The following is a 26,665-nucleotide window of genomic DNA, read 5'->3' on the forward strand; positions in this document are numbered from 1 at the left end:
TTAGGGTGGATTGGCCATGATAAATTGCCCTTAGTCACGAAAAAGGTTAGGAGGGGGTTATTGGGTTACGGGGATAGGGTGGAAGTGAGGGCTTAAGTGGGTCGGTGCAGACTTGACGGGCCGAATGGCCTCCTTCTGCACTGTATGTTCTATGTACTGTGTACTATGTAGAACCTTAAAGATTATGATTTCCTTAGGAGACCGGGAGAGAACCTTCTCTCTCTCTCTCTCTCTCTCTCTCTCCGAATTCATCTTTAACCTAACGTTTGAAGCCTATTCTTACTTTGCTTTGCAAACAGCTATTTTCTTTTGTTTCATTTTTGTATTGCACATTTTGATCTGAAGAAATTACCACGAACTGATTTGTATTTGAATTCAACTCATTGGACAAGTACATGGATTGCGGTAGAATGATGGGGTGTAGATTAATTTGTTCTTAATCTAGGACAAAAGTTTGGCACAACATCGTGGGCCGAAGGGCCTGTCCTGTGCTGTATCTTACTATGTTCTATCTGTATTTGCGTTGGACAAACACATTCTCTAGATTCTGTATTCGCATAAAATTTGACTTGATCAGTGAACTTTAAAACTGACACAAATAAAGCTATACTTTCCTTCACCCAAGAAGCTCAGTCTCAAGTTCTGCCGATTAATATACAGTGCGGCGACACATAAATATATTAACAAAGTACAGATCCAAATTGGACAATCTCAGTAGATCTGATATTAGTGGACAGCCTATCCCCAGAAATTGAAGTAAAAAGGTCAAGGAAGGGAAGGGAAGTGTCGGAGATCGACCATTGTGAAGGTGACAGAGGGGCGCAAATTGGAGGTGAAATTAATACATTTTTCCAGGTTCTGACGGGAACGTGAAGTGGTACCGAAACAGACGTCGGTGTCCCGATAAAAGAGTTGTGGGATGGGGCAGGAGTAGGAATGGAACAAGGAGTGTTCCACCTACCCCATAAAGAGACAGGCAAAACTGGGACCCGTGCGGGTCCCCATAGCCGCACCTCTGAGTTGGAGGAAGTGAGACATGTTGAAGGAGAAATTGTTGAGTGAGAGGACAAGTTCAGCCAGACGGAGGAGAGTGGTGGTGGATGGGGATTGTTCGAGGAAGAAGAGGAGAGCCCTCAGACCACCCTGGTGGGGAATGGAGGTATAGAGGGATTGGACATCCTGGTGGGGAATGGAGGTATAGAGGGAATGGACATCCTGGTGAGGAATGGAGGTATAGAGGGAATGGACATCCTGGTGGGGAATGGAGGTATAGAGGGATTGGACATCCTGGTGGGGAATGGAGGTATAGAGGGAATGGACATCCTGGTGAGGAATGGAGGTATAGAGGGATTGGACATCCTGGTGGGGAATGGAGGTATAGAGGGATTGGACATCCTGGTGGGGAATGGAGGTATAGAGGGATTGGACATATTGGTGGGGAATGGAGGTATAGAGGGAATGGACATCCTGGTGGGGAATGGGGGGATAGAGGGATTGGACATCCTGGTGGGGAATGGAGGTCTCGAGGGATTGGACATATTGGTGGGGAATGGTGGTATAGAGGGAATGGACATCCTGGTGGGGAATGGAGGTTTAGAGGGATTGGACATCCTGGTGGGGAATGGAGGGAGAGGGATTGGACATCCTGATGGGGAATGGAGGTATAGAGGGATTGGACAGCCTGGTGGGGAATGGAGGTATAGAGGGAATGGACATCCTGGTGGGGAATGGAGGTATAGAGGGAATGGACATCCTAGTGAGGAATGGAGGTATAGAGGGATTGGACATCCTGATGGGGAATGGAGGTATAGAAGGAATGGACATCTTGGTGGGGAATGGAGGGAGTGGGAGTGGACATCCTGGTGGGGAATGGAGGTATAGAGGGAATGGACATCCTGGTGGGGAATGGATGTATAGAGGGAATGGACATCCTGGTGGGGAATGGAGGTATAGAGGGATTGGACATCCTGGTGGGGAATGGAGGTATAGAGGGATTGGACATCCTGGTGGGGAATGGAGGTATAGAGGGATTGGACATCCTGGTGGGGAATGGAGGTATAGAAGGAATGGACATCCTGGTGGGAAATGGAGGTATAGAAGGATTGGACATCCTGGTGGGGAATGGAGGGAGAAGGATTGGACATCCTGGTGGGGAATGGAGGTATAGAGGGAATGGACATCCTGGTGGGAAATGGAGGTATAGAAGGAATGGACATCCTGGTGGGGAATGGAGGGAGAGGGATTGGACATCCTGGTGGGGAATGGAGGTATAGAAGGAATGGACATCCTGGTGGGGAATGGAGGGAGAGGGATTGGACATCCTGGTGGGGAATGGAGGGAGAGGGATTGGATATCCTGGTGGGGAATGGAGGGAGAGGGAATGGACATCCTGGTGGGGAATGGAGGGAGAGGGATTGGACATCCTGGTGGGGAATGGAGGTATAGAGGGAATGGACATCCTGGTGGGGAATGGAGGTATAGAAGGAATGGACATCCTGGTGGGGAATGGAGGGAGAAGGATTGGACATCCTGGTGGGGAATGGAGGTATAGAGGGAATGGACATCCTGGTGGGGAATGGAGGGAGAGGGAATGGACATCCTGGTGGGGAATGGAGGTATAGAGGGATTGGACATCCTGGTGGGGAATGGAGGTATAGAAGGAATGGACATCCTGGTGGGGAATGGAGGGAGAAGGATTGGACATCCTGGTGGGGAATGGAGGTATAGAAGGAATGGACATCCTGGTGGGGAATGGAGGGAGAAGGATTGGACATCCTGGTGGGGAATGGAGGGAGAGGGATTGGACATCCTGGTGGGGAATGGAGGGAGAGGGATTGGACATCCTGGTGGGGAATGGAGGTCTCGAGGGATTGGACATCCTGGTGGGGAATGGAGGGAGAGGGAATGGACATCCTGGTGGGGAATGGAGGTATAGAAGGAATGGACATCCTGGTGGGGAATGGAGGGAGAAGGATTGGACATCCTGGTGGGGAATGGAGGTATAGAGGGAATGGACATCCTGCTGGGGAATGGAGGAAGAGGGATTGGACATCCTGGTGGGGAATGGAGGTATAGAAGGAATGGACATCCTGGTGGGGAATGGAGGGAGAAGGATTGGACATCCTGGTGGGGAATGGAGGTATAGAGGGAATGGACATCCTGCTGGGGAATGGAGGAAGAGGGATTGGACTACTGTTGCTAACTTTTGGTTGGCTCTTAATTTGTAATTTGCTCTGTTTGTTTAACCTTGGCTCTAGAGTCGCCAGGTATCTTTATGATACCACCATGAGGTACAAGTTCAACGACTGATCAATAACTCAACACACCAATTAGTCAAATAAAAACACATTTATTATACACAGTAAATCATGACTCATGCATAAACTCTACTTTCTAGGCTATTTCTATCACTAACAGGCCTATACTTAGCTTCGGAATTGGCCCACCAGGTCAGGGGAACAAATGGCCTTTCGTTCAGGTCCTGAGTCTGCAGGATTCAAAAGCTGGTATGGACTGGTAGCGAGGAGCGCCTATCTCGTAGCGAGCATTGACTTGATACTTGTTTGGAGGGTGCTGGACAGTTCACTCTCAGGCGTTGCTTCGCGTTGCTTGGTGACCCTGCCAAGAAGACCGATTTGAACTTGGGGGCTTTACTTTATAGTCCCCAGGGGCTTCCCGCCCTTCGGTGCGGACCCCGTACCTGGTTCCAAATGATCGGACTGCCTTCTGATCATTTGGATCGATTTCTCCAATACTGGAGTTGTTCCCTGATCGCTGGGCGGTCCCTAGATGTCCATTGGCCTTCCTTTGTCTTGGCTCCTGCTGGCACCGAGGAGTCTGGCTTGGCTTTGTTCACCTTAACTGTTGCAATTGTGCCTTGGAATTGGTCATTACTATGCAGATGGCTGCTGGTTTCAGTGCTGTCTGTTTTTTTGCACGTTTCAATACACATGATTTCTGTACTTGCTAGTCTTTGCCTGTGTTGGCTGAATTTCCCTTCATCCTTTGCGGTTCTCCATTTTAAGTCGGGAAGTGGCCAACCCAGGTGGCAACACATCCTCCTTGAGATCCCTAACGCGAAGCGTGAAGGATCACATAACCGCGTTGTCTTTATTCCCTGACCCAGCGAGCACTCTTCTATGGCCTTGACACTGTCCATAAATATGCAAGAAAAAGTGTAACTAACAATTTATAAGTGGCGCTATGTCAAAACAGGGACATGCATTACAAAATTTAAAAAAACGGTACCTCTAACTGTCCTCAATAAACTACACTCATTAAACATTCAGTCATATTAACTTCCTAAACAATACAAAATAATAGCAGCATTTACATTTTTCCTGGCTTTCATAGATTATCATAGATTATCATAGACTTTACAGTGCAGAAGGAAGCCATTCGGCCCATCGAATCTGCACCGACTCTTGGAAAGAGCACCCTCCCCAAGGTCAACACCTCCACCCAATCCCCATAACCCAGTAACCCCACCCAACAGTAAGGGCAATTTTGGACACTAATGGCAATTTATCATGGCCAATCCACCTAACCTGCACATCTTTGGACTGTGGGAGGAAACCGGAGCACCCGGAGGAGACCCACGCAGACACGGGGAGGACGTGCAGACTCCGCACAGACAGTGACCCAAGCTGGAATCGAACCTGGGACCCTGGAGCTGTGAAGCAATTGTGCTATCCACAATTCTACCGTGCTGGCTTGGCAGTCAAGCACAGGGTTGTACAATATTTCCATTTCTTTATTTACAAAAGATGCAACACAAATGGTCTTTATTGTAGATCAAGGGGTTCGGGGGCCTGGTGAGAACTGAAAATAGGGGATCTCATTCTGTATAGCGGGGCGCTAGGGCGGTAGGCTCTCCTTCGCCATTTCCTCATGCAGATAGTCTGCACGATGCTGCAGAGTATCGCCAACACTAATAGGGATTCGACTACGTAGCTTGATGGTGTGGTGTTGCCTGTTGCTGGGCTCCGGGTGCTATTGCGAAGTGAATCATTAACGGCCAGGTGGGTTGGGGGGCAGGGGGTTCGCATTTGCGCGCAACCGGGTACAAATTGCAATAACGACGAAAAACACGCATGACGTCCTCATTGTTCTCTTCTTTCCTTTTAGTCTCTTCCTTTCCGTTTCGTCTCTTTTCCTGGAGCATCTGGGGTTCTTTGGATCAAGCATAGTTTCTGTTACTATCTTGTCTGTTAGTATGTCTGTCCTTTTGTGCCAATTCTCCCTTTACAATTTGTCACCATGTGTCAGTCCCTCATTTTTTTTTTTAAGCCAAATATTCAGGACAAGATACACTTAAAAATACTGAAACAGTGCGAACCCTCTCGCAGGCTGTGCGATTCACCATCCAAATGTTTGAGGATGTAACTAGCATAGGGATGGCAACCTAAGGGTTGCTGGAAAACAAAACAAAACCGTTTGAACCAAAAGTGCCGAAATGAGGTGCGTATGGGCCGCGACGGGTAAGAATTGGATGGAATCCCCGGGTATATAAATGATTTAGACATGAATGTGGGAGGGTTGATCAGTAAGTTTGCGGATGATATGAAAATTGGCGGGCTGGTAAATAGTGAGGATAGCCTCAGATTGCAGGAGGATATAGACGGGCTGGTCAGATGGGCTGATCAGTGGCAAATGCAGTTCAATCCGGATAAGTGTGAGGTGATGCACTTGGGCAGGACAAACGAGGCAAGGGAATACAGGATAAACGGCAGGACCCTGGGAAGCACCGAGGATCAGAGGGACCTGGGTGTGCATGTACACCCGTCCCGAAAGGTAGCAGGGCGGGTGGATACAATAATAATAATAATCTTTATTAGTGCCACAAGTAGGCTTACATTAACACTGCAATGAAGTTACTGTGAAAAGCCCCTAGTTGCCACATTCCGGCTCCTGTTCGGGTACACTGAGGGAGAATTCAGAATGTCCAATTCATCTAACAACACGTCTTTCGGGACTCGTGGAAGGGAACTGGAGCGCCCGGAGGAAACCCACGCAGACACGGGGGAGAACGTGCAGACTCCGCACAGACAGTGGCCCAAGCCGGGAATCGAACCCGGGTCCCTGGCGCTGTGAAGCAACAATGCTAACCACTGTGCTACCGTGCGTGGCTGTGGAGGCATATCGTTGCTTGCCTTTATTAGCCCAGTCATAGAGGTTAAGAGCGGGGAGGTTGTGCTGGAACTGTAGCAAACGTTGGTTAGGCCACAGCGAGAGTATTGTGAGCAGTTCTGGAATCCACATTACAGGAGGGGTGTGATCGCACTGGAAAGGGTGCAGAGGAGATTTACCAGGATGTTGCCTGGGCTGGAGAGTTTTAGCTACGAAGAGAGATTGGATAGACTGGGATTGTTTTCCTTGGAGTAGAGGAGACTGAGGGGGACGGGATTGAGATGTATAAAATTATGAGGGACATAGAGAGAGTAGACAGGAGGAAACCTTTCCCCTTGGTGAAGGGATCAGTGACCAGGGGGCAGAGATTTAAGGTGAGGGGCAGGGGTGGATGTGAGAAAAAACATTTTCACCCAGAGGGGGGGTGGGGGGGGGGGGGGGGGGGGGGGGGGGGGAGTCTGGAACTCGCTGCCTGAAAGGGGGGGTGGAGGCAGAGACCCTCAGAACATTTAAGAAGTATTTAGATGTGCGATCCCAGGGCAGACAAGGCTATGGAAATGGGATTAGAATGGTTGTTTTGACCGGCGCAGACTCGATGGGCCGAAAGGCCTTTTCTGTGCTGTGAACCTCTATGACCATCCAGGACAAAGCAGCCCCGCTTGATCGACACCCCAGCCACGAACATTCGCACCCCCCCACCTCTGACAGACAGTGTGCCATCTACAAGATGCACTGCAGGAAGCCCCCAAGGTTCCTGGGGCAGCACCTTGCAAACCCACAAGATGCTGATGTTGGTGGGAGGGGCGGGGTGGGTTATCGGCAGGGCCGACTGGGCAGGAATTCAGTCGATGGCCGCGGAGGTGCGGACGCTCCCAAATCCCGGAAGATCGGAAAAATGGGCGCAGTGGGGGAAACCCGCAGCCAATCCGATGCCAGAATCCGGGACACCGAATCCAGGAAGCTCTCCAATCTCTCGCCACTCAATGAGCTCAGGGCTCGGGATCAGGGGTGAACTGGCAAGGTGGATACAGAACTGGCTAGGCCATAGAAGGCAGAGGGTAGCAATGGAGGGATGCTTTTCTCATTGGAGGGCTGTGACCAGTGGTGTTCCACAGGGATCAGTGCTGGGACCTTTGCTCTTTGTAGTATATATAAATGATTTGGAGGAAAATGTAACTGGTCTGATTAGTAAGTTTGCAGACGACACAAAGGTTGGTGGAATTGCGGATAGCGATGAGGACTGTCTGAGGATACAGCAGGATTTAGATTGTCTGGAGACTTGGGCGGAGAGATGGCAGATGGAGTTTAATCCGGACAAATGTGAGGTAATGCATTTTGGAAGGGCTAATGCAGGTAGGGAATATACAGTGAATGGTAGAACCCTCAAGAGTATTGAAAGTCAAAGAGATCTAGGAGTACAGGTCCACAGGTCATTGAAAGGGGCAACACAGATGGAGAAGGTAGTCAAGAAGGCATACGGCATGCTTGCCTTCATTGGCCGGGGCATTGAGTATAAGAATTGGCAAGTCATGTTGCAGCTGTATAGAACCTTAGTTAGGCCACACTTGGAGTATAGTGTTCAGTTCTGGTCGCCACACTACCAGAAGGATGTGGAGGCTTTAGAGAGGGTGCAGAAGAGATTTACCAGAATGTTGCCTGGTATGGAGGGCATAAGCTATGAGGAGCGATTGAATAAACTCGGTTTGTTCTCACTGGAACGAAGGAGGTTGAGGGGCGACCTGATAGAGGTATACAAAATTATGAGTGGCATAGACAGAGTGGATAGTCAGAGGCTTTTCCCCAGGGTAGAGGGGTCAATTACCAGGGGGCATAGGTTTAAGGTGAGAGGGGCAAAGTTTAGAGTAGATGTACGAGGCAAGTTTTTTACGCAGAGGGTAGTGGGTGCCTGGAACTCACTACCGGAGGAGGTAGTGGAAGCAGGGACGATAGGGACATTTAAGGGGCATCTTGACAAATATATGAATAGGATGGGAATAGAAGGATACGGACCCAGGAAGTGTAGAAGATTGTAGTTTAGTCGGGCAGTATGGTCGGCACGGGCTTGGAGGGCCGAAGGGCCTGTTCCTGTGCTGTACATTTCTTTGTTCTTTGTTCTTTGTTCTCAGCATTGTCCTCCTCAATTAATTCAATCTCTTTCTCTCCCCCCACCCCCCACCCCACCCCCCACCTCCTCGTTCTACCCAGGGCACTGCTCGTGTTATGGGGTTTAATAGCCAGTGCAATGGCTGACTCAAGCCAATCTGGTTTATTCGGTGAGATCTACTTGACTAATTACCAGCACAAGAAAACCAATACCTGGGACATCGCTGTCCCACGAGGATTCGCTCTGAAACTCCATTTCCGGCATTTTGATGTGCTGGCATTTTCGTCGTGCAAACACCACCATGTGGAGGTAGCGGAACATTCCATTATATTTAAATCCGTAGTTTAATGCCTTTGGACTCGTAACCTTGTAATGCCAACGCGAGAAGACCTGCCAACCACAAACCCACCCGCGCCTTCATTGAGACGACTGGCGCCCGCCTACACCATATTGCCTCTGCCTCAGCTCTTCCACTGTGGAAGCCCTCATCCATCCTTTTGTGACCTCCATTTGGATTTTTCCAACCTACCCCCCCCTCCACCCCCCCGCCCCCGCACCTCACTAGCGCCATGGCCCTCTCTAGCCCCACAGCCCTCCGGGATTTCGGCGCTCCTCCCAACTCTGAGATCTTCATCATCCTCAATGTTAATCCCTTCATTATTGGTAGCTGGGTCTTCAGCAGCCCGAAGACCCCCCCCCCCCCCCCCACCCCCCGTCCTGTCATTAAACGTAGAATTATTGAATCATCGAGTGGTTACAGCCCCAAGGCAAGCCATTCAGCCCATCATTTCCATGCACGATTTTAGCTCCGCTCTCTCACCTTTTCCCTATAGCCCGATAAAGATTTTCTCCTCAAATAACTCCCTTTCGAAAGCCCCGATTGAATCTTCCTCCACGACAATCTCAGGCAGCGCATTCCGGATCCTAACCACTCGCTACATAAAAAACACGTTTCCTAATCACCGCCCTGGTACTTTTTGCCAATCGCTTTAAATCTATGTCCTCTGGTTGGCCGATCAAAGGGACCCGTTTCTCCCCATCCACTTTGTACAGACCTCTCATGATATTGGACAATCTCAATCCAATCCCCTCCCAACCCTCTCTCCCCAGGAGAATGGTCCCAGCTTCTCCAATCTATCCACGGAACTGAAGTCCCCTGATCCATGAAACCATTCACGTGAATCTTTTCTGCACCCTCTCTGGTGCCTTTATTACGATCCCAGACTGTACCCCAACAGTGGCTCGGAGACTGGACAGAAACCCCAATATTTTAGTTTAATTTTGTCAATCTTTGAGGAAAGGATTCCTCGCTTCAGGAGTGATCTCATCAATAAATAGGGATATGGTTTATTCAAACAAACTTTATTAATAACACTGTATTACTAACTTTAACATCATAAAGAAAGTAGCATAATTACCAGTGAAACAATGTTTAACAATGACAATGAAACACTTATTCCGAACTGCTATCTTTTATCTCCACTCAAGCAAAGTCCATCTCTGGTCCAAAAAACACTTTTAAATACAGTTTGCCAACCCAGGAATACTTGCTATAAACTTTATTGCGAGCACAGTATTAACATATTTTTAGCATCACACAAGATAATAGCTGACAATTACCCCTTAAACAATCAATGCAATGACACAATAACCCTTAAAATTTTTTTTAAAAAAGTATCCAATTAAGGGGCAATTTAGCGTGCCCAATCCACCCTACCCTGCACAGCTTTGAGTTGTGGGGGTGAGACCCACGCACTCACAGGGGGAATGTGCAAACTCCATGCGGACAGTGACCAGGGCTGGGATCGAACCCAGGTCCTCGGCACCGTGAGGCAGTAGTGTTAACCACTGTGCCACTGTGACATCCCTGATGTAATAATCCTTAACTGCTATCTTTACTTCGACTCAGGGAACAGAACCATTTCAGAACTCAATCCACTTTTAAATACTGTTAGCACTCAGGAGTACGTGCTGTGTAGAGTTCTCTTGAAACTTGACCTCGGTTCCCACCCCAATCTGAAACTGAAACTGAAACCTCAACACCTGACTGCTTCAGCCCTTGGCTCCTCCCATTTACTACATCATCTTACTAACTGAACACAATGTCTCCAATTAACCACTCCACGGGGAACCCTTTTAATAAAAACAAAAATCCATTAGCCCAAGCTTTTATGATGCTTTAATTGCACCTCTAGCTCTGAAAAAGCCTAGCTGTCTTGCAAAACAGGATTTTTATAAACAACGCCGCAGCGGTCATACACGCACAAAACCCGGCTTTTAACCCTTACGGCACCAAATAGATATAATGCAATAATTCCGACATTCATCACACCTTCACCTTTTTCCCGAAGTGTTGGACACATTGCCCCAGCTGAGTGTTTCAGAAAGCTTCATCGGAACTTTCTTACTGTTGTACTCTGTGCCTCCGTTCATTTGGTAGGTGTCCCAGATTGCCCACTCATCATTACAAAAGCCTCCTGCTTATAATTTCCATGAATCCAAAAAGATCTCAGTGCACATTGCGGGTGTGCCCACAGCCGCCACCTGCGCATCTGACAGTTGCCGCAAGTGGCCTGTTTACCTTCTCCAGGAGAAAATCTAGCCCTGGCAGACTCTGAGGGATTGACTGCTGTGGTGTTCTTCATGTTGCTCAAATCAGGATGGTTGGCGCAGTGTTCCCAACGACCACAAAATAGCTTGAACTTAAACAAAGCTATAAATTTATTAACACTACTAATTTGGATTTGACACACACTCCTAAAGAATTCACAGTTGATTATTAACATTCAAACAACAAGTAACATTCCAGCCAATTTTAATACTGATGTAAACTATGATCTGCTCTCACTCACACTATTTGTCCTTCTGATTCTCTCTCGCTAACCCCTGCACACACTCTCCACAAGGCTTAGCATCACTGCCTTATATACTTGTAACTGTAGCTCCCTCTAGTGGTGACTCTAGACACTTCATTAAGTCTTGCGGTTCTTACAGCTGTGATAATACCATGATTGTGACTGCTCCAGATCCTCCCTTTTCTGTTCCTTTCCTACCTTTTTCTCATCAGGTCTTTGCTGACCGGCAACGACTGGGAACATTGTGCGGGAACAAGACCTCGATCCAACTGCATCGGCCAAGCTCAAAGTTAACCGCATCCGATGGGCACATTGTTAAACTGCGCGTCCGTTGCACTTCCGTGGGTCAGGAAGGTCGACGGGGATTTTCCCTGTATTATGAGGCCGTTGGTAAGGTGTTTTCCACTGAGGTCACCGTTAACTTGGCTTCGAGGTATTGTACACTACCCTTGCTTCATTGCGGCTAAGTCAGGACCGTACCCCCCTCCTGCTGAAGAGCGATCTGTGGGACCACCTTCACCCCCATGGACCGCAGGGGTTCAGGATGTAACCAATTGGGTGGCAGGGCGGCATAGTGCTGAGCATTGCTGCCTCACAGCGCCAGGGACCCGGGTTCGATTCCGACCTCGGGCGACGGTCTGTGTGGAGTTTGCACGTTCTCCCCGTGTCTGCGTGGGTTTCCTCCGGGTGCTCCGGTTTCCTCCCACAGTCCAAAGATGTGCAGGTTCGGGTGGATTGGTCGTGATAAATTGCCCCTTCGTGTCCAAAGATGTGTAGGTTAACTGGGGTTACGGGGCTAGGATGGGGGAGTGGGCCGAGGTAGGGTACTCTTTCGGAGGGTAGGTTCAGACCCGATGGGCCAGGTGGCCTCCTTCTGCATTGTGGGGATTCCATGGAGCTCAACGCACTTCAGGGAGGACGTGAAGGCATTGGGAGGGTGCAGGATAGATATAGGAGAATAGTTCTGGGGGCGAGGGACTTCAGTTCTGGGGGCAGATTGGAGAATCTGGGGCTGCTCTGCTTGGAGGGGAGGTGATTTGATCGAGGCGTTCAAAATCATGAGGGGGTCTGGGGAGGGTCGAAATGGAGAACCCGTCCCCATGGGTGGAAGGATTGAGAACGCGAGGGAACCAGATTTCAGGTGACTGGCCGAAGAGGCGAGAGAGACATCTCACCCAGCCAGGGGTTAGGGTCTGGATTGTTCTGCCTGAGAGTGTGGTGGAGGCAGCTTCAATCGGGGCTTTCCAGAGGAAATTAAGAAGCACAGTGGGTGGCGTCCATGACCTCTCAGCCAGAAGCTGCGGGTTCGAGTCCCACCCCGGGACTTGGTGGCCAAGGGAGGTGCACCCGTAACGCAGCTAAACCAGGTTGGGTGTGTCAACCTGCAAAATCCTTCCAAACGCGCCAACGACTGACGGCAAGAAGAAGAATAGAGAAGACTAGAGCGGGAGAGATTCCTAGTCAGCCGCGCTCGATGTAAAGTGGCACCTCCTCGAGCTATAAGCCTGTGGCGACCGACCTAACGAACTGCTGCGGGAATTACTTAGGCCTGGGAAGCGAATTGGAACTGGGATTTCAAGAGGGAACCGGTTTATAGTCTGATAAGGGGGCAGAATGGTGCCACGCGAGTAGCCAGCCTAGACCCGATGGGCCGAACGGCCTCCTTCTGTGCTCTGACCAGGCCGTGATTCTGCGAAATGGGTCAGTAACGTGTCTCTCTTCTCCCCCTGACCAGACATCGACGAGTGCGGCCTGCGCTGGGACATGCAGACAGCCTGCGGCCATTTTTGCCACAATTATATTGGAGGATATCAGTGCTACTGCCGCAAAGGCTACAGTGTCCAGAGAGACAAGAGGACTTGCAAAGGTAACGCGGGCATCGTGTAAAACCGTGCTCCCATCGCCTGGCGAAGTAGGGCCTACTTCCCTCAGCGGAGATGTCAGTAAAGCAGGGTTTTAACGGAATCGGCAGAAGGATTGGAGGAGGGACGACGTAGAATTCTTTCACTCGAGGGAGGGAGCAGTAAGGGTCTGGGTCTCGACACCCGAAAAGTTGAGAGAGGCAGAAACCCCTAATTTTAAAAACAAAATGCGACATGCACTGGAGGTGCCGTAAACCACAGGACTTCAGGCCAGGAGTGAGGCTAGGCCGGGTGGCTCCTTTTCGGCTAGTATTTGCATGATGGGTTGAATGGTTCCCTTCTGCGCTGTCAACGTTTCTATTTTTCCAAGATATGTCAGCAATGTGCATAGCTGGTTTCAAATGAACTCATCAAGGACCAGCTCTAGCTGACTTAGGGTGAGATGCGGGACTATGAAGAGTATGGCGTGGTATTGCCGGCTGGCTAAATGAACCAGGCTGAGGACCATTTGTGAAATTGGGGCGCTATGAATTATGCTGACAACCAATTTAGGATCGTCACTCAGGCTCACAGAGTGACACATTTGCGTGCACTGGAAGCTCCATATATTAGTACACAGGGCCCTGATCTTTGCAGACAGAAAGGACATATACGCACATTGCACCTGTTTCAGCTAAACAAAATAAGTGGACAGCCGTCCATGGGTTCGTTCCCCAGGGCAATACCTTGACCATTTAAGTGGCTCTTCCCGCAGCAACTTAAGGTTTGATGATTTTCTCTTGCAGTCACGGACTGCGGCATTCCTGATGATCTTGAAAACGGCAGCTACGATTACGTCACCGCCCGCAACGTGACGCTACTCTCGTCAGTCATCGGATACAAGTGTGACCCACCTTATTACGCCATGGCGGGAGATGGAAATGGTGAGCTTCGGGAAAACGGGAGGCTGCAGACAAGGCCCACGTGAACACACTTCTCCTTCAGGCGGAGAGGGCTACAGGAGACATGATGTAGCATCGTTCATAACCCCAGGGTGGTCCATAGCCAATGGGGGGGTACTTCTGAAGTGCTGTCGTGATTGTAATGTAGAAATGGCAGCAGCCAATTTGCACCCAGAAAGCTCCCTGTGGTAGTCCCCACTGTTGTATTGTGTATAGTGCATACGAGGGTATTACGGTAAGGCCCCTGTAATACAGGTACGGGGGTAGATTCCTGCCTGCTCCGACAGTGCGGCGCTCCCTCCGCACTGCGCTGGGAGTGTCAGCCTGGAGCCCGTGCTCGAGTCTCGGGAGTGGAGGTTCGAACTCAGTCCTGGCTCCAACTCACCGCGCACTGTTTTCTCAAAGAATTCTCTGTCCGAATGACCTCTCTTCATTCTCACCTTCACCTTCTTCAGGGCTGTACACCTGCGGAGCCAGCGGCAAGTGGACGAACACCAAAGTGGGGCAAATCCTCCCGTACTGCGAGCCAGGTGAGTTAATGTTATTCCCCCCTCTCTTTCTCCACAGACTGAGATAACAGAAGCAATGATATCCAGTCGCGTGGATTGAACAGGAACGTAGACTGGAGACTGTGCAAAATTGTCGGATACCCCCTGCCCGTCACTCGAGAGAAACAAAGGCGATTCACCGATTTACCTCCCGCTCCCTCACCACCCGTTTATCACATTTGATGCCTCTGACCCCCATTTCTTTCTGGTTGGCAGTGTGCGGAAAGCCAGAACGGCCTCCTTCGCTCACCCAGCGCATCCTGGGAGGCATCCCAGCGGAGGAAGGGAACTTTCCCTGGCACGTCTACTTCGAGACAACGGTGTGCGGCGGGGCGCTCATATCGGACCAGTGGGTGCTGACCAGCGCCTCGTGCGTGGAGCACGAGAGGACGATGCGCATGTGGGCTGGCGGGTCGGACAGGAACGCTCTGGCGCAGTGGAGGCTGCTGGAGGTGGAGGAGGTGGCCCCCCATCCGTCCTTCGCCCGGTTGCTGGGCGACCGGCCCCGCTCCCACTTCGACAACGACATCGCTCTGATCAAGCTCAAGGAGAAGGTCAAGGTGGGGCCCACCATCTCCCCCGTCTGCCTGCCGGTCAGGCACCCCAAATATAAGGTGGGGGTGGGGAAGGCGGGCTACGTGTCGGGTTTCGGCAAGACGGAGCACTTTGCCCAGAGTGACGCCTTGCGGTTCGCGGTGGTCCCCGTGGCTGAAATGTCTCGGTGCAGGGACCACTTTGACTCTGCTTGGGCTGGTTTGCTGACGGGGAACATGTTGTGCGCCGGTACCATGGGGATCGACGCTTGTGCTGGGGATGGGGGCGGCGCATTCGTGTTTGAAGATCCCCTGAATCCCAATGAGTATTATGTAGCCGGCATTGTATCCTGGGGGGTCAGCTGCGGGGCCTACGGGGTCTACACCAATGTCCTAAACTACCTCGAGTGGATTGAGAGCACCATGGCGGGGAAGATAATAATGCCCCCAGCGAAATGAGGTCAATTCTTAATTCGGATGTCAGCCGGATCACCATCTTTTCCCATCGCAAATAAAAGTTTCATGATAGCAACGCTTCCCTTCTTTCTTCGTTTCCCCTGTCATGAAACATGGCTGGGGTGAGAAGCAAGTGAAAACAGTGTAAAACGACGGCAGTGGCTGGGGGCTATGTAGCTCTGACCATGTACTAAAGTCTCACGTGGAGTTACAACAGGCCAGCACCACAGGGGGGGGCGGTATCATGGCTGGAGCTCGAAATCTCAAATCCTGGAGAACTGAGAGTCATAGAGTCTCAAATGTTTACAGCACGGAAACAGGCCCTTCGGCCCAGCTTGTCCATGCCGCCCGGCTTCTATCACCAAGCTAGTCCCACTTGCCCGCATTTGCCCCATATCCCTCTATACCCACCCTGCCCGTGTAACTGTCTAACTGCTTTTTAAAGGACAAAATTGTACCCGCCTCTGCCACTGCCTCTGGCAGCTCGTTCCAGACGCTCACCACCCTCTGTGGGAAGAAATTTCCCCTCTGGTCTCTCTTGTATCTCTCTCCTCTCACCTTAAACCTGTGCCCTCTAGTCCTCGACTCCTCTACCTTTGGGAAAAGATGTTGACTATCGACCTTATCTGTGCTCCTCATTATTTTATAGACCTCCATAAGATCTCCCCTAAACCTCCTACGCTCCAGGGAAAATAGTCTATCCAGCCTCTCCTTATAACTCAGACCATCGAGTCCTGGTAGCATCCTCGTAAATCTCTTCCGCACTCTTTCTAGTTTAATAATATCCTTCCTATAATAGGGTGACCAGAACTGAACACAGTGTTCCATGTGTGGCCTTACCAATGTCTTGTACAACTTCAACAAGACGTCCCAGCTCCTGTATTCAATATTCTGACCAATAAAACCTCGCCTTCTTCACCACCCTGTCCACCTGCGACTCCACCTTCAAGGAGCTATGAGCCTGTACCCCTAGATCTCTTTGTTCTGTAACTCTCCCCAACTCCCTACCATTAACTGAGTAGGTCCTGCCCCTGATTTGATCGACCAAAATGCATCACCTCACATGTATCCAAATTAAACTCCATCTGCCATTCATCGGCCCACTGGCCCAATTGGTCAAGTTCCTGTTGCAATCTTATATAACCTTCTTCACTGTCCACTATGCCACCAGTCTTGGTGACTTGTTTTCAAATCCCACCACGGTGCCGTTCATTGTGTAACCCTGATATGTGCAGCGATGACGCTAGTTTTCAATGTGCCCAACAGGCTTTAGTCACGATGCTCGGTTTACTTTTCTCTGAGTCCGCACCCAGTCAAGCACAGTGAGCATCAGCAGTAAGCAGACTCACGCAATTGAACATAGAACACCTGCACATGGGGGAATTTAAACGCAGGCAGTTAAGCAAAGCCGCGTCAGAGATGGTGAGCAGAAATCTAACAGATTGTCACAAACCTGGTGACGTAACTCCGTGCACAATGCTCGACGTTTCCATGACGTCGTTGAGAAGGCAGCCCACCGCCACCTTCTCACGGGGCAGTTAGGAGCCGGCAATAAATGCTGGCCTGGTCGGCGATGTTGGGCGGACAAAATGCGAAAAGGTCCACCGTGGTGTTTGTATTCCACGTTAGCCTCCATCCCCCCGTAATTCAGCCAAACCCCGTCTACTATCCCCTTCTCCCGTTCAGTTGCTTTCGTCGTCTGCACCGGTGGGAGTGAATTCGTGAATTGCGTGACCAGGAGGACCGCCTGTCCAATGCTGGAAGGAGACCACCAACCTCCATCGAGCTGCAATGGCACGTTACCACCTCTCTCTCTCCTGGCATCGGTCCCGCCTGGCACCCCTCAAATTTCCAACGCGCCCCTCGCCTCCCCAACTCACTGGCAGGCACCTCACACCCTCCCCACATTCCATCTTCCAGCCTGCTCCTCAGGACCCCCTGGCACCCACTGACACAACCCCTTCATCATGTCCGGGTGCTGTGCCCACACATGCCACCTGTTATAGAACCCCCTGACCCACAATGCCCTCTCTTTGACCTGAAGGGGAAGATAGCCTTTCTTGTTTTATCTAGAGGGGATGGCAGGGAAGGTAGTGCAATGTTCCTCCTGCAGAATGTTTGAGGTGAGGGACGCCGTCAGTGTCCCCGCTGATTTCATCTGTGGTAAGTGCACCCATCTCCAGCTCCTCAGAAACCGCGTTAGGGAACTGGAGCTGGAGCTGGATGAACTTCGGGTCATTCGGGAGGCAGAGGTGGTCATAGATAGAAGCTTCAGGGATGTAGTTACTCCTGGGAATGAAGCTAGATGGGTGACGGTGAGAGGGGCTGGGAGGAAGCAGTCAGTACAGGGATCCCCTGTGGTCGTTCCCCTTAGTAACAAGTATACCGCTTTGGATACTGTTGGGGGGGGGGGGGACGACGACTTACCAGGGGTAAGCCATGGGGTGCAGGTCTCTGGCACAGAGTCTATCCCCGTTGCTCAGAAGGGAAGGGGGAGAGGAGTAGAGCATTAGTCATTGGAGACTCCATAGTTAGGGGGATAGATACGAGATTCTGTGAGAATGAGAGAGACTCACGGTTGGTGTGTTGCCTCCCAGGTGCCAGGGTCCGTGATGTCTCGGATTGTGTTTTTGGGATCCTTAAGGGGGAGGGGGAGCAGCCCCAAGTCGTGGTCCACATAGGTACCAACGACATAGGTAGGAAAAGGGATAGGGATGTAAGGCAGGAATTCAGGGATCTAGGGTGGAAACTTAGAGCTAGAACAAACAGAGTTATTATCTCTGGGTTTTCCCCATGCTACGTGCTAGTGAGACGAGGAATAGGGAGAGAGAGGAGCTGAACACGTGGCTACAGGGATGGTGCAGGAGGGAGGGTTTCAGATACCTGGATAATTGGGGCTCATTCTGGGGTAGGTGGGACCTCTACAAATGGGATGATCTACACCTGGACCAGAGGGGTACCAATATCCTGGGGGGGAAATTTGCTAATGCCCTTCGGGAGGGTTTAAACTAGTTCAGCAGGGGGATGGGAATCTGAATTGTAGCTCCAGTATACAGGAGGTTGACAGTAGTGAGGTGATGAGTAAAGTTTTAAAGTTGCAGGAGTGTACCGGCAGGCAGGAAGGTGGTTTAAAGTGTGTCTTCTTCAATGCCAGGAGCATCCGGAATAAGGTGGGTGAACTTGCGGCATGGGTTGGTACCTGGGACTTCGATGTTGTGGCCATTTCGGAGACATGGATAGAGCAGGGACAGGAATGGTTGTTGCAGGTGCCGGGGTTGATATTTCAGTAAGCTCAGGGAAGGTGGTAAAAGAGGGGGAGGGGTGGCATTGTTACTCAAGGACAGTATTACGGTGGCAGAAAGGACGTTTGATGAGGACTCGTCTACTGAGGTAGTATGGGCTGAGGTTAGAAACAGGAAAAGAGAGGTCACCCTGTTGGGAGTTTTCTATCGGCCTCCGAAAAGTTCTAGAGATGTAGAGGAAAGCATTGCAAAGATGATTCTAGATAGGGGCGAAAGTAACAGGGTTGTTGTTATGGGGGACTTTAACTTTCCAAATATTGACTAGAAACACTATAGTTTGAGTAGTTTAGATGGGTCCGTTTTTGTCCAATGTGTGCAAGAGGGTTTCCTGACACAGTATGTAGATAGGCCAACAAGAGGCGAGGCCACATCGGATTTGGTACTGGGCAATGAACCAGGACAGGTATTAAATTTGGAGGTAGGTGAGCACTTTGGTGATCGTGACCACAATTCGGTTACGTTTACTTTAGCGATGGAAAGGGATAGGTATATACCGCAGGGCAAGAGTTATAGCTGGGAGAAAGGCAATTGTGATGCGATGAGGCAAGACTTAGGATGCAGAGGATGGGGAAGGAAACTGCAGAGGATGGGCACAATTGAAATGTGGAGCTTGTTCAAGCAACAGCTACTGCGTGTCCTTGATAAGTATGTACCTGTCAGGCAGGGAGGAAGTGGTTGAGCGAGGGAACCGTGGTTTATTAAAGTAGTTGAATCACTCGTCAAGAGGAAGAAGGAGGCTTATGTAAAGATGAGACGTGAAGGTTCAGTTAGGGCGCTCGAGAGTTACAAGTTCGCTAGGTAGGACCTAATGAGAGAGCTAAGAAGAGCCAGGAGGGGACATGAGAAGCCTTTGGCAGGTTGGATCATGGATAACCCTAAAGCTTTCTATAGGTAAGTCAGGAATAAAAGAATGACTAGGGTAAGAGTAGGGCCAGTCAAGGACAGTAGTGGGAGGTTGTGCGTGGAGTCCGAGGAGATAGGAGAGGTGCTAAATGAATATTTTTCGTCAGTATTCACACAGGAAAAAGACAATGTTGTCGAGGAGAATACTGAGATACAGGCTACTAGACTAGAAATGCTTGAGGTTCATAAGGAGGAGATGTTAGCAATTCTGGAATGTGTGAAAATAGATAAGTCCCCTGGGCCGGATGGGATTTATCTAAGGATTCTCTGGGAAGCTAGGGAGGAGATTGCTGAGCCTTTGGCTTTGATCTTTATGTAGTCATTGTCGACAGGAATAGTGCCAGAAGACTGGAGGATTGTAAATGTTGTCCCCTTGTTCAAGAAGGGGAGTAGAGACAACCCCGGTAACTATAGACCAGTGAGCCTTACTTCTGTTGTGGGCAACGTATTGGAAAGATTTATAAGAGATAGAATTTATAATCACCTGGAAAGGAATAATTTGATTAGGGATAGTCAACACGGTTTTGTGAAGGGTAGGTCGTGCCTCACAAACCTTATTGAGTTCTTTGAGAAGGTGACCAAACAGCTGGATGAGGGTAAAGCAGTTGATGTGGTGTATATGGATTTCAGTAAAGCGTTTGATAAGGTTCCCCACGGTAGGCTAGTGCAGAAAATACAGAAGCATGGGATTCAGGGTGATTTAGCAGTTTGGATCAGAAATTGGCTAGCTGGAAGAAGACAAAGGGTGGTGGTTGATGGGAAATGTTCAGACTGGAGTTCAGTTACTAGTGGTGTACCACAAGGATCTGTTTTGGGGCCACTGCTGTTTGTCATTTTTATAAATGACCTGCAGGAGGGCGTAGAAGGATGGGTGAGTAAATTTGCAGATGACGCTAAAGTCGGTGGAGTTGTGGACAGTGCGGAAGGATGTAACAAGTTACAGAGGGACATAGATGAGTTGCAGAGCTGGGTTGAGAGGTGGAAAATTGAGTTTAATGCAGAAAAGTGTGAGGTGATTCATTTTTGAAGGAATAACAGGAATACAGAGTACTGGGCTAATGGTAAGATTCTTGGCAGTGTGGATGAGCAGAGAGATCTCGGTGTCCATGTACATAGATCCCTGAAAGTTGCCACCCAGGTTGAGAGGGTTGTTAAGAAGGCGTACGGTGTGCTAGCTTTTATCGGTAGAGGGATTGAGTTTCGGAGCCATGAGGTCATGTTGCAGCTGTCCAAAACTCTGGTGCGGCCGCATTTGGAGTATTGCGTGCAATTCTGGTCGCCGCATTATAGGAAGGATGTGGAAGTATTGGAAAGGGTGCAGAGGAGATTTACCAGAATGTTGCCTGGTATGGAGGGAAGATCTTATGAGGAAAGGCTGAGGGACTTGAGGCTGTTTTCATTAGAGAGAAGAAGGTTAAGAGGTGACTTAATTGAGGCAAACAAGATGATCAGAGGATTAGATAGGGTGGACAGTGAGAGCCTTTTTCCTCGGATGGTGATGTCTAGCACGAGGGGACATACCTTTAAATTGAGGGGAGATAGATATAGGACAGATGTCAGAGGTAGGTTCTTTACTCAGAGAGTAGTAAGGGTGTGCAATGCCCTGCCTTCAACAGTAGTGGACTCGCCAACACTAAGGGCATTCAAATGGTCATTGGATAGACATATGGACGATAAGGGAATAGTGTAAATGGGCTTTAGAGTGGTTTCACAGGCCGGCGCAACATCGAGGGCCGAAGGGCCTGTACTGCGCTGTAATGTTCTATGTTCTATAGCCCATAATAAACAGGATAGGGCCAAGACGAGGAGGTGGAGTCCCAGAGATTCGTGCCATCATCATGATGACATCATCATCATCATGAGGTACGGCTCCCCGAGGAGCGAGCAGCGTTCCCCGAGGAGCGAGCAGTCGCCAATAGCAAGGTTGGTCTGCACCAGAGAAGGGATCCGGTGCTCCTTCACCCAGATGACCCGTCTCAAGTGAGTTGTTCATATCAGACAAAATAAGCATTCCCTCTCACTGACCACATGGCCCTTTTCCTGTAGGATGTTCGTCTGCTGGGACAGCAGCGGCAAAACTGGAGCACGGCGTCCGCTCCCTGAGTGGTGGTGTCAAGGCATGGCTCAGTCTGCAACGCCCATGGCTGAGGGCCCCGATATCATGTCCCAGACACAGATGGACATTGTTGACGCATTGTGGGCAGCACGGTAGCATAATGGTTAGCACTGTGGCTTCACAGCTCCAGGGTCCAAGGTTCGATTCCCGTCTGGGTCACTGTCTGTGCGGAGTCTGCATGTTCCCCCCGTGTCTGCGTGGGTTTCCTCCGGGTGCCCCGGTTTCCTCCCACAGTCCAAAGACGTGCAGGTTAAGTGGATTGGCCATGATAAAATTGCCCTTAGTTTCCAAAAAGGTTAGGAGGGGTTACTGGGTTACGGGGATAGGGTGGAGGTGAGGGCTTAAGTGGGTCGGTGCAGACTTGATGGGCCAAATAACCTCCTTCTGCACTGTATGTTCTATGTTCTATGTACAGAGCATGGCCCAGTCACTGAGGAGCATCGCTGTAGACCACAGGAGACCAGGAAGAGCGAGGAGCACTGAGTGGGCGCTGGTGAGGTCACTATCTGTATCCGGGGGTGGGGGGAAATGAAAATCTGTCGCAGTAAAATGTTCACACGTCATACAGGTGAAGCCTCTGTCACAATGGCGCCTACCCCCACCCCCTGGTCCCGCCACCCCCCACCCCAACCGGCACAGTGGATCTAAAGCCCCCGATACAAACCTCGTACCGAGGGCGTGAGCACTGTCAGCAGAGACACAGGAGTCAGGCTTTGGCAGGAATTGAGGAGCATCAGAGCTTCCCTCACAGCGAGCGATCATCACTCTCCTGCCTTGTCGAGTGGCCCGCTGACAGAGCCGACACAGGCCCATCACCCAGGAGGGATGTTACACAGACTCTTGGAGGGGGGGGGGAGCAGGATAGTCGGGGAGGGGTGGTTAGATGGGGGAGGGGGAGGGGAATGGGGAGGGAGGGCAAAGGGGCAGGGTGGGGATTGGGAGAGGGAGGGAGATGAGGGAAGGAGGAATGGGGGTGGGAAATGGGTGGCGGGTGATTGGGGAGGGAGGGAAATGGGGAAGGGGGAATGGGGGAGGATGGGAAATGAGGGGGATGGGGCAGGAAGGAGGGAAATGCGGGTGGGTGTGTCGAGCTGACAGACACAGCCTCGCCCTGGGAGAATCTGGAGACGATGAGGGCCTGGTCCTACTCACATGTCGAACTTTTGTCGCTGCCTGTCCTCCATCCTCCGACTCCTCCTCAGACTCGTCCACCAGCCCCTCCTGGACCGCCTACTCAGATGAGGCTACATGTCCCTCCGCCTCTTCCTCTTCCTCCTCCAGAATGTTGGAGCCACACCGTCAGCAGGCTCAATGGCAGCACAGTTGGCAGCGTGGGCCTCATTGTAACGGGTCTCCGCCTCGGTCTCAGGCCTCTGCATTGGTGTCATCAGCCATGGCCTCAGCGGGTATCCATTATCCCCCTCGAGCTAACCCTCCGAGGTGGCCCTTGTGGTGATATACATCACTGTAAGTACACAAAGGGTTAATGTGAACACACTACACCTAGCTAGACACTAGAGGGAGCACCAGAGACGTGACCCACAGACATTCAAGCACAGTAAGATAGGACACGACCAATGGGCAGTCACGATACACCCAGAGGTGGCACTACCACAGGGGGGCATTACACCAACCCATATAAAAGGACACAGCACACATGCTCAGTCTCTTTCCAGTGGAGACACTCAGTGAGTACAGACACAGGGTTGATTGAACATCACACCCACCACGTGGATTGTAGCAGACTGGTTCGTCAGTCTGAGTAGCTATAGCAGGATTAACAGTAGAGTTGAATCCAAGTAGGAGAATTGTTAATAGTTTAATAAACGTGTTAAAGCTATCTCCAAGTCTGAACCTTCCTTTGTCAGAGTGTACATCAAGGAAACAGCTTATGCTGTGTCAAGAGCATCACAAAACAGCCTTCCAAGGCACCGGGATTCCCCGAGGGTGTTCCTGCCATACGCGCTCCCAGGGTATGCGGGCACACACGCATCCACAATTCCGAGGCGGTGGTCACACACGATGTGAACATTCAGGGAGTGGAAACCCCTTCCTGTGAACAGAGGGTAGGAAATCTGCTGTCCTTACTCAGTCTGGCCTCCAGGTGACTCCAGCCCCACAGAAATGTGGTTGACTCTTCAATGCCTTCTGGCCTATCAAGCCACTCACTTCAATGGCAATTAGGGATAGTGTCATGAATCAGCTTGGAGACAGCGCAGACAGTTTTCAAAGGGCCTCAATTGGTAGGCGTCTCTCCCGGTAACAAGTTTAGAACGATAGTTTAAATAATAATCAATTCTGAACAGCTTATGGACGAGGAACAGATTATAGACAATTCGGGAGGTTCCCGAGATATACGTATGTTAATGAATAGTTAAGGGGGCGGACAGCCGAATATACAGAAGGCATAATCAAAGAAAAACAAAGGTATAATTATCCAGTCGCTGAGAAGCAAGGAAGGCGGTTACCACCTAACAGCCTCAGAAAGCAGACAGGCCAGTTTCCAGCCACCATGCCTGAAGGCCAAGGTTACAGCAAACAAGCTTCGAAGCCTAAGAGCCAAGGCAGTGCAGAAAACCTTCATCACGGCAGTTTTAAAATACCTTCGCTGGACCAGGAAAAAGACGGTTCCCAAATCTGAGTACTGTGTGGCAACTATAGCTGGTTATTCAATTTGGATGTTGTTTGGGAAACTGGGCAAGTATTATAGAGTTCAGGTAGCGTAGATATATTTTGTAAACAGGGGGTATAGCCGATAGAAACTGTTAAAACATCTTTAATTGCGTGAGAGTAGAGTCGTCCTGTTTGTGTGTATATGTCTGTTTTTTTGCTTTAATAAATCGGTTTTCAAAATCCTGTTTCACGATGAAAGGGCTATTTAGTCTCATCGCACCAAAACAAAACAGAGCGCTACACCCCCCTGAAATGGGTGTTCCAAGTTGGGACGCCCTCGCAGATAACATCAGCATGTTTCGTGACAGACGGGCATTAAATGCAGGCCCAGTCTGCGATGCCCACATCCCATCCAATAGTAAAGAACAAGAGTGGGCAGCACGGTAGCACAGTGGTTAGCACAGTTGCTTCACAGCTCCAGGGTCCCAGGTTCGATTCCCGGCTTGGGTCACTGTCTGCGCGGAGTCTGCACATCCTCCCCCGTGTGTGCGTGGGTTTCCTCCGGGTGCTCCGGTTTCCTCCCGCAGTCCGAAGATGTGCGGGTTAGGTGGATTGGCCGTGCTAAATTGCCCTCAGTATCCAAAAAGGTTAAGTGGGGGTTACGGGGATAGGGTAGAGACGTGGACTTGAGTCGGGTGCTCTTTGTAAGGGACGGTGCAGACTCGATGGGCCGAATGGCCTCCTTCCGCACTGTAAATTCGATGGATCTATTCTATGAGCTGCAAGAGAATGTCAATGGCACCATACCCCGCCCAAGCCACACGCCAAGTTGTCTTGGGAATATAATGCCATTCATTCCGCGTCACCCAGATTCCTGGAGCTTCCTCCCTGAGTAAGATCCACAGGGACTGCGGCGGTTCGAGAATGCAGCGCACCGTCGCCCTCTCGAGAGCGACTTGTGGGTAGGGGGGGGGGGGGGGGGGGAGGGGGAAGTCGATGCTCACGGCCCGAGGATTGACGAGATGACAAACCTTGGCCGGCTCCTGTGCTGTGAGCCCATGTGCCGAACACAATTGGCAACACTTCACGCGCACCTTGGCGCCAGTTTGCACATTCCGTGCTCACTCGCCCCATCAAAGGACCAAACCTTTTGGCAAGGGAGGCCTTCACGATAAGCTGACCCGGTTTCACTCATGCATCTCTCTGTGTGACCTCTTAGTTCTTTAACTCCACAGTCACCAGTGCCACATTGATTAATGGTGCAACTCTTTCTCTTAATATGGTGAGCAGAAAAGGCAGGATAGAATTTAGTGACAACCAACGGTGTAACCTTGAAATCAAAAGGCCTATCATGTGCTGCTTTATGTGTGGTCATTGGCAGGGGCCCCGTATTGCATTCTCTTGTTCAATGTTTAAATTAAAGTATTTCAGCATTTTATATTTCACCAACACCACTCCCCGCCGAACCTATTCAGCTGGAAGTTATGTGTGTGCGTCTGCCAAGGAGCCAGCGCTGTACATTTGAATAGCCAAAGTGAGGCCTGCTACACTAGGAGGAGGCCTGCAGGGACGGCAGAGCCCCAAAGCCAGGGAGACTCAGTCCCTGGAGGGGAAAGGAAGGATGGAATGGGAACTTTACTCCATTGCTCGACCACCTCAATGAAATCGGGGTTGTGTGGTGCCTGTGGTCCGAGGTCACAAGTTCGAACCTCACGTAAATCACGTGATACCCAGGGATTGCAGGAACTTAAAGCTTGGACGAAGGCCTTTTGGCCCACCACGACTGTACTGGCCGTCAAGAAGCCACGCAGCCTAATCTCGCTTGTTATCTCTTGGCCTGTACCCTTGTAGGTTAGAATGCTACAAGGGCCTATTCAAGTACCATTCAAAGGTGCTGAGGGTTCCTTTCTGATAGTGAATCGCAGAGTCCCTACAGTGCAGAAGGAGGCCATTCGGCCCATCGAGTGTGCACCGACCCTCCGAAAGAGCACCGTACCTAGGCCCACTCGCCAGCCCTATCCCCGTAACCCCACCTAATCTTTTGGACACTAAGAGACAATTTAGCACGGCCAATCCCTCCCTAATCTGCACATCTTTGGACTGTGGGAGGAAACCGGAGCACCCGGAGGAAACCCACGCAGACACGGGGGGGAACGTGGCAAACTCCACACAGACAGTCGCCCGAGGCCGGATATCGGACCCGGGTCCCTGGCGCTGTGAGGCAGCAGTGCTAACCACAGCGAGTGCCAGATTTCTTCATTCAGCCTCGAGGTCAAAACAAAATCACTTCAAATTCCCTCTAA

The 26,665-nt window shown here is 50.5% G+C and overlaps 1 protein-coding gene across 1 annotated transcript in view; it reads left to right on the plus strand.

Annotated features, from left to right (window-relative positions):
- Positions 1 to 15,500, plus strand: part of LOC140404569 (ovochymase-like) — a 51,139-nt gene extending 35,639 nt beyond the window's left edge. Inside the window, 6 exon segments of the mRNA XM_072493171.1 lie at positions 8,256 to 8,542; positions 11,301 to 11,478; positions 12,824 to 12,955; positions 13,736 to 13,873; positions 14,347 to 14,421; positions 14,656 to 15,500. Coding sequence (XP_072349272.1) covers positions 8,256 to 8,542; positions 11,301 to 11,478; positions 12,824 to 12,955; positions 13,736 to 13,873; positions 14,347 to 14,421; positions 14,656 to 15,431 — 1,586 coding nt within the window. The 3' untranslated portion in view covers positions 15,432 to 15,500.
- Positions 15,501 to 26,665: the final 11,165 nt, after the last annotated feature.

The sequence above is a fragment of the Scyliorhinus torazame genome, chromosome 31 (assembly GCF_047496885.1).
Source record: "Scyliorhinus torazame isolate Kashiwa2021f chromosome 31, sScyTor2.1, whole genome shotgun sequence".
Lineage (NCBI taxonomy): Eukaryota > Metazoa > Chordata > Chondrichthyes > Carcharhiniformes > Scyliorhinidae > Scyliorhinus > Scyliorhinus torazame.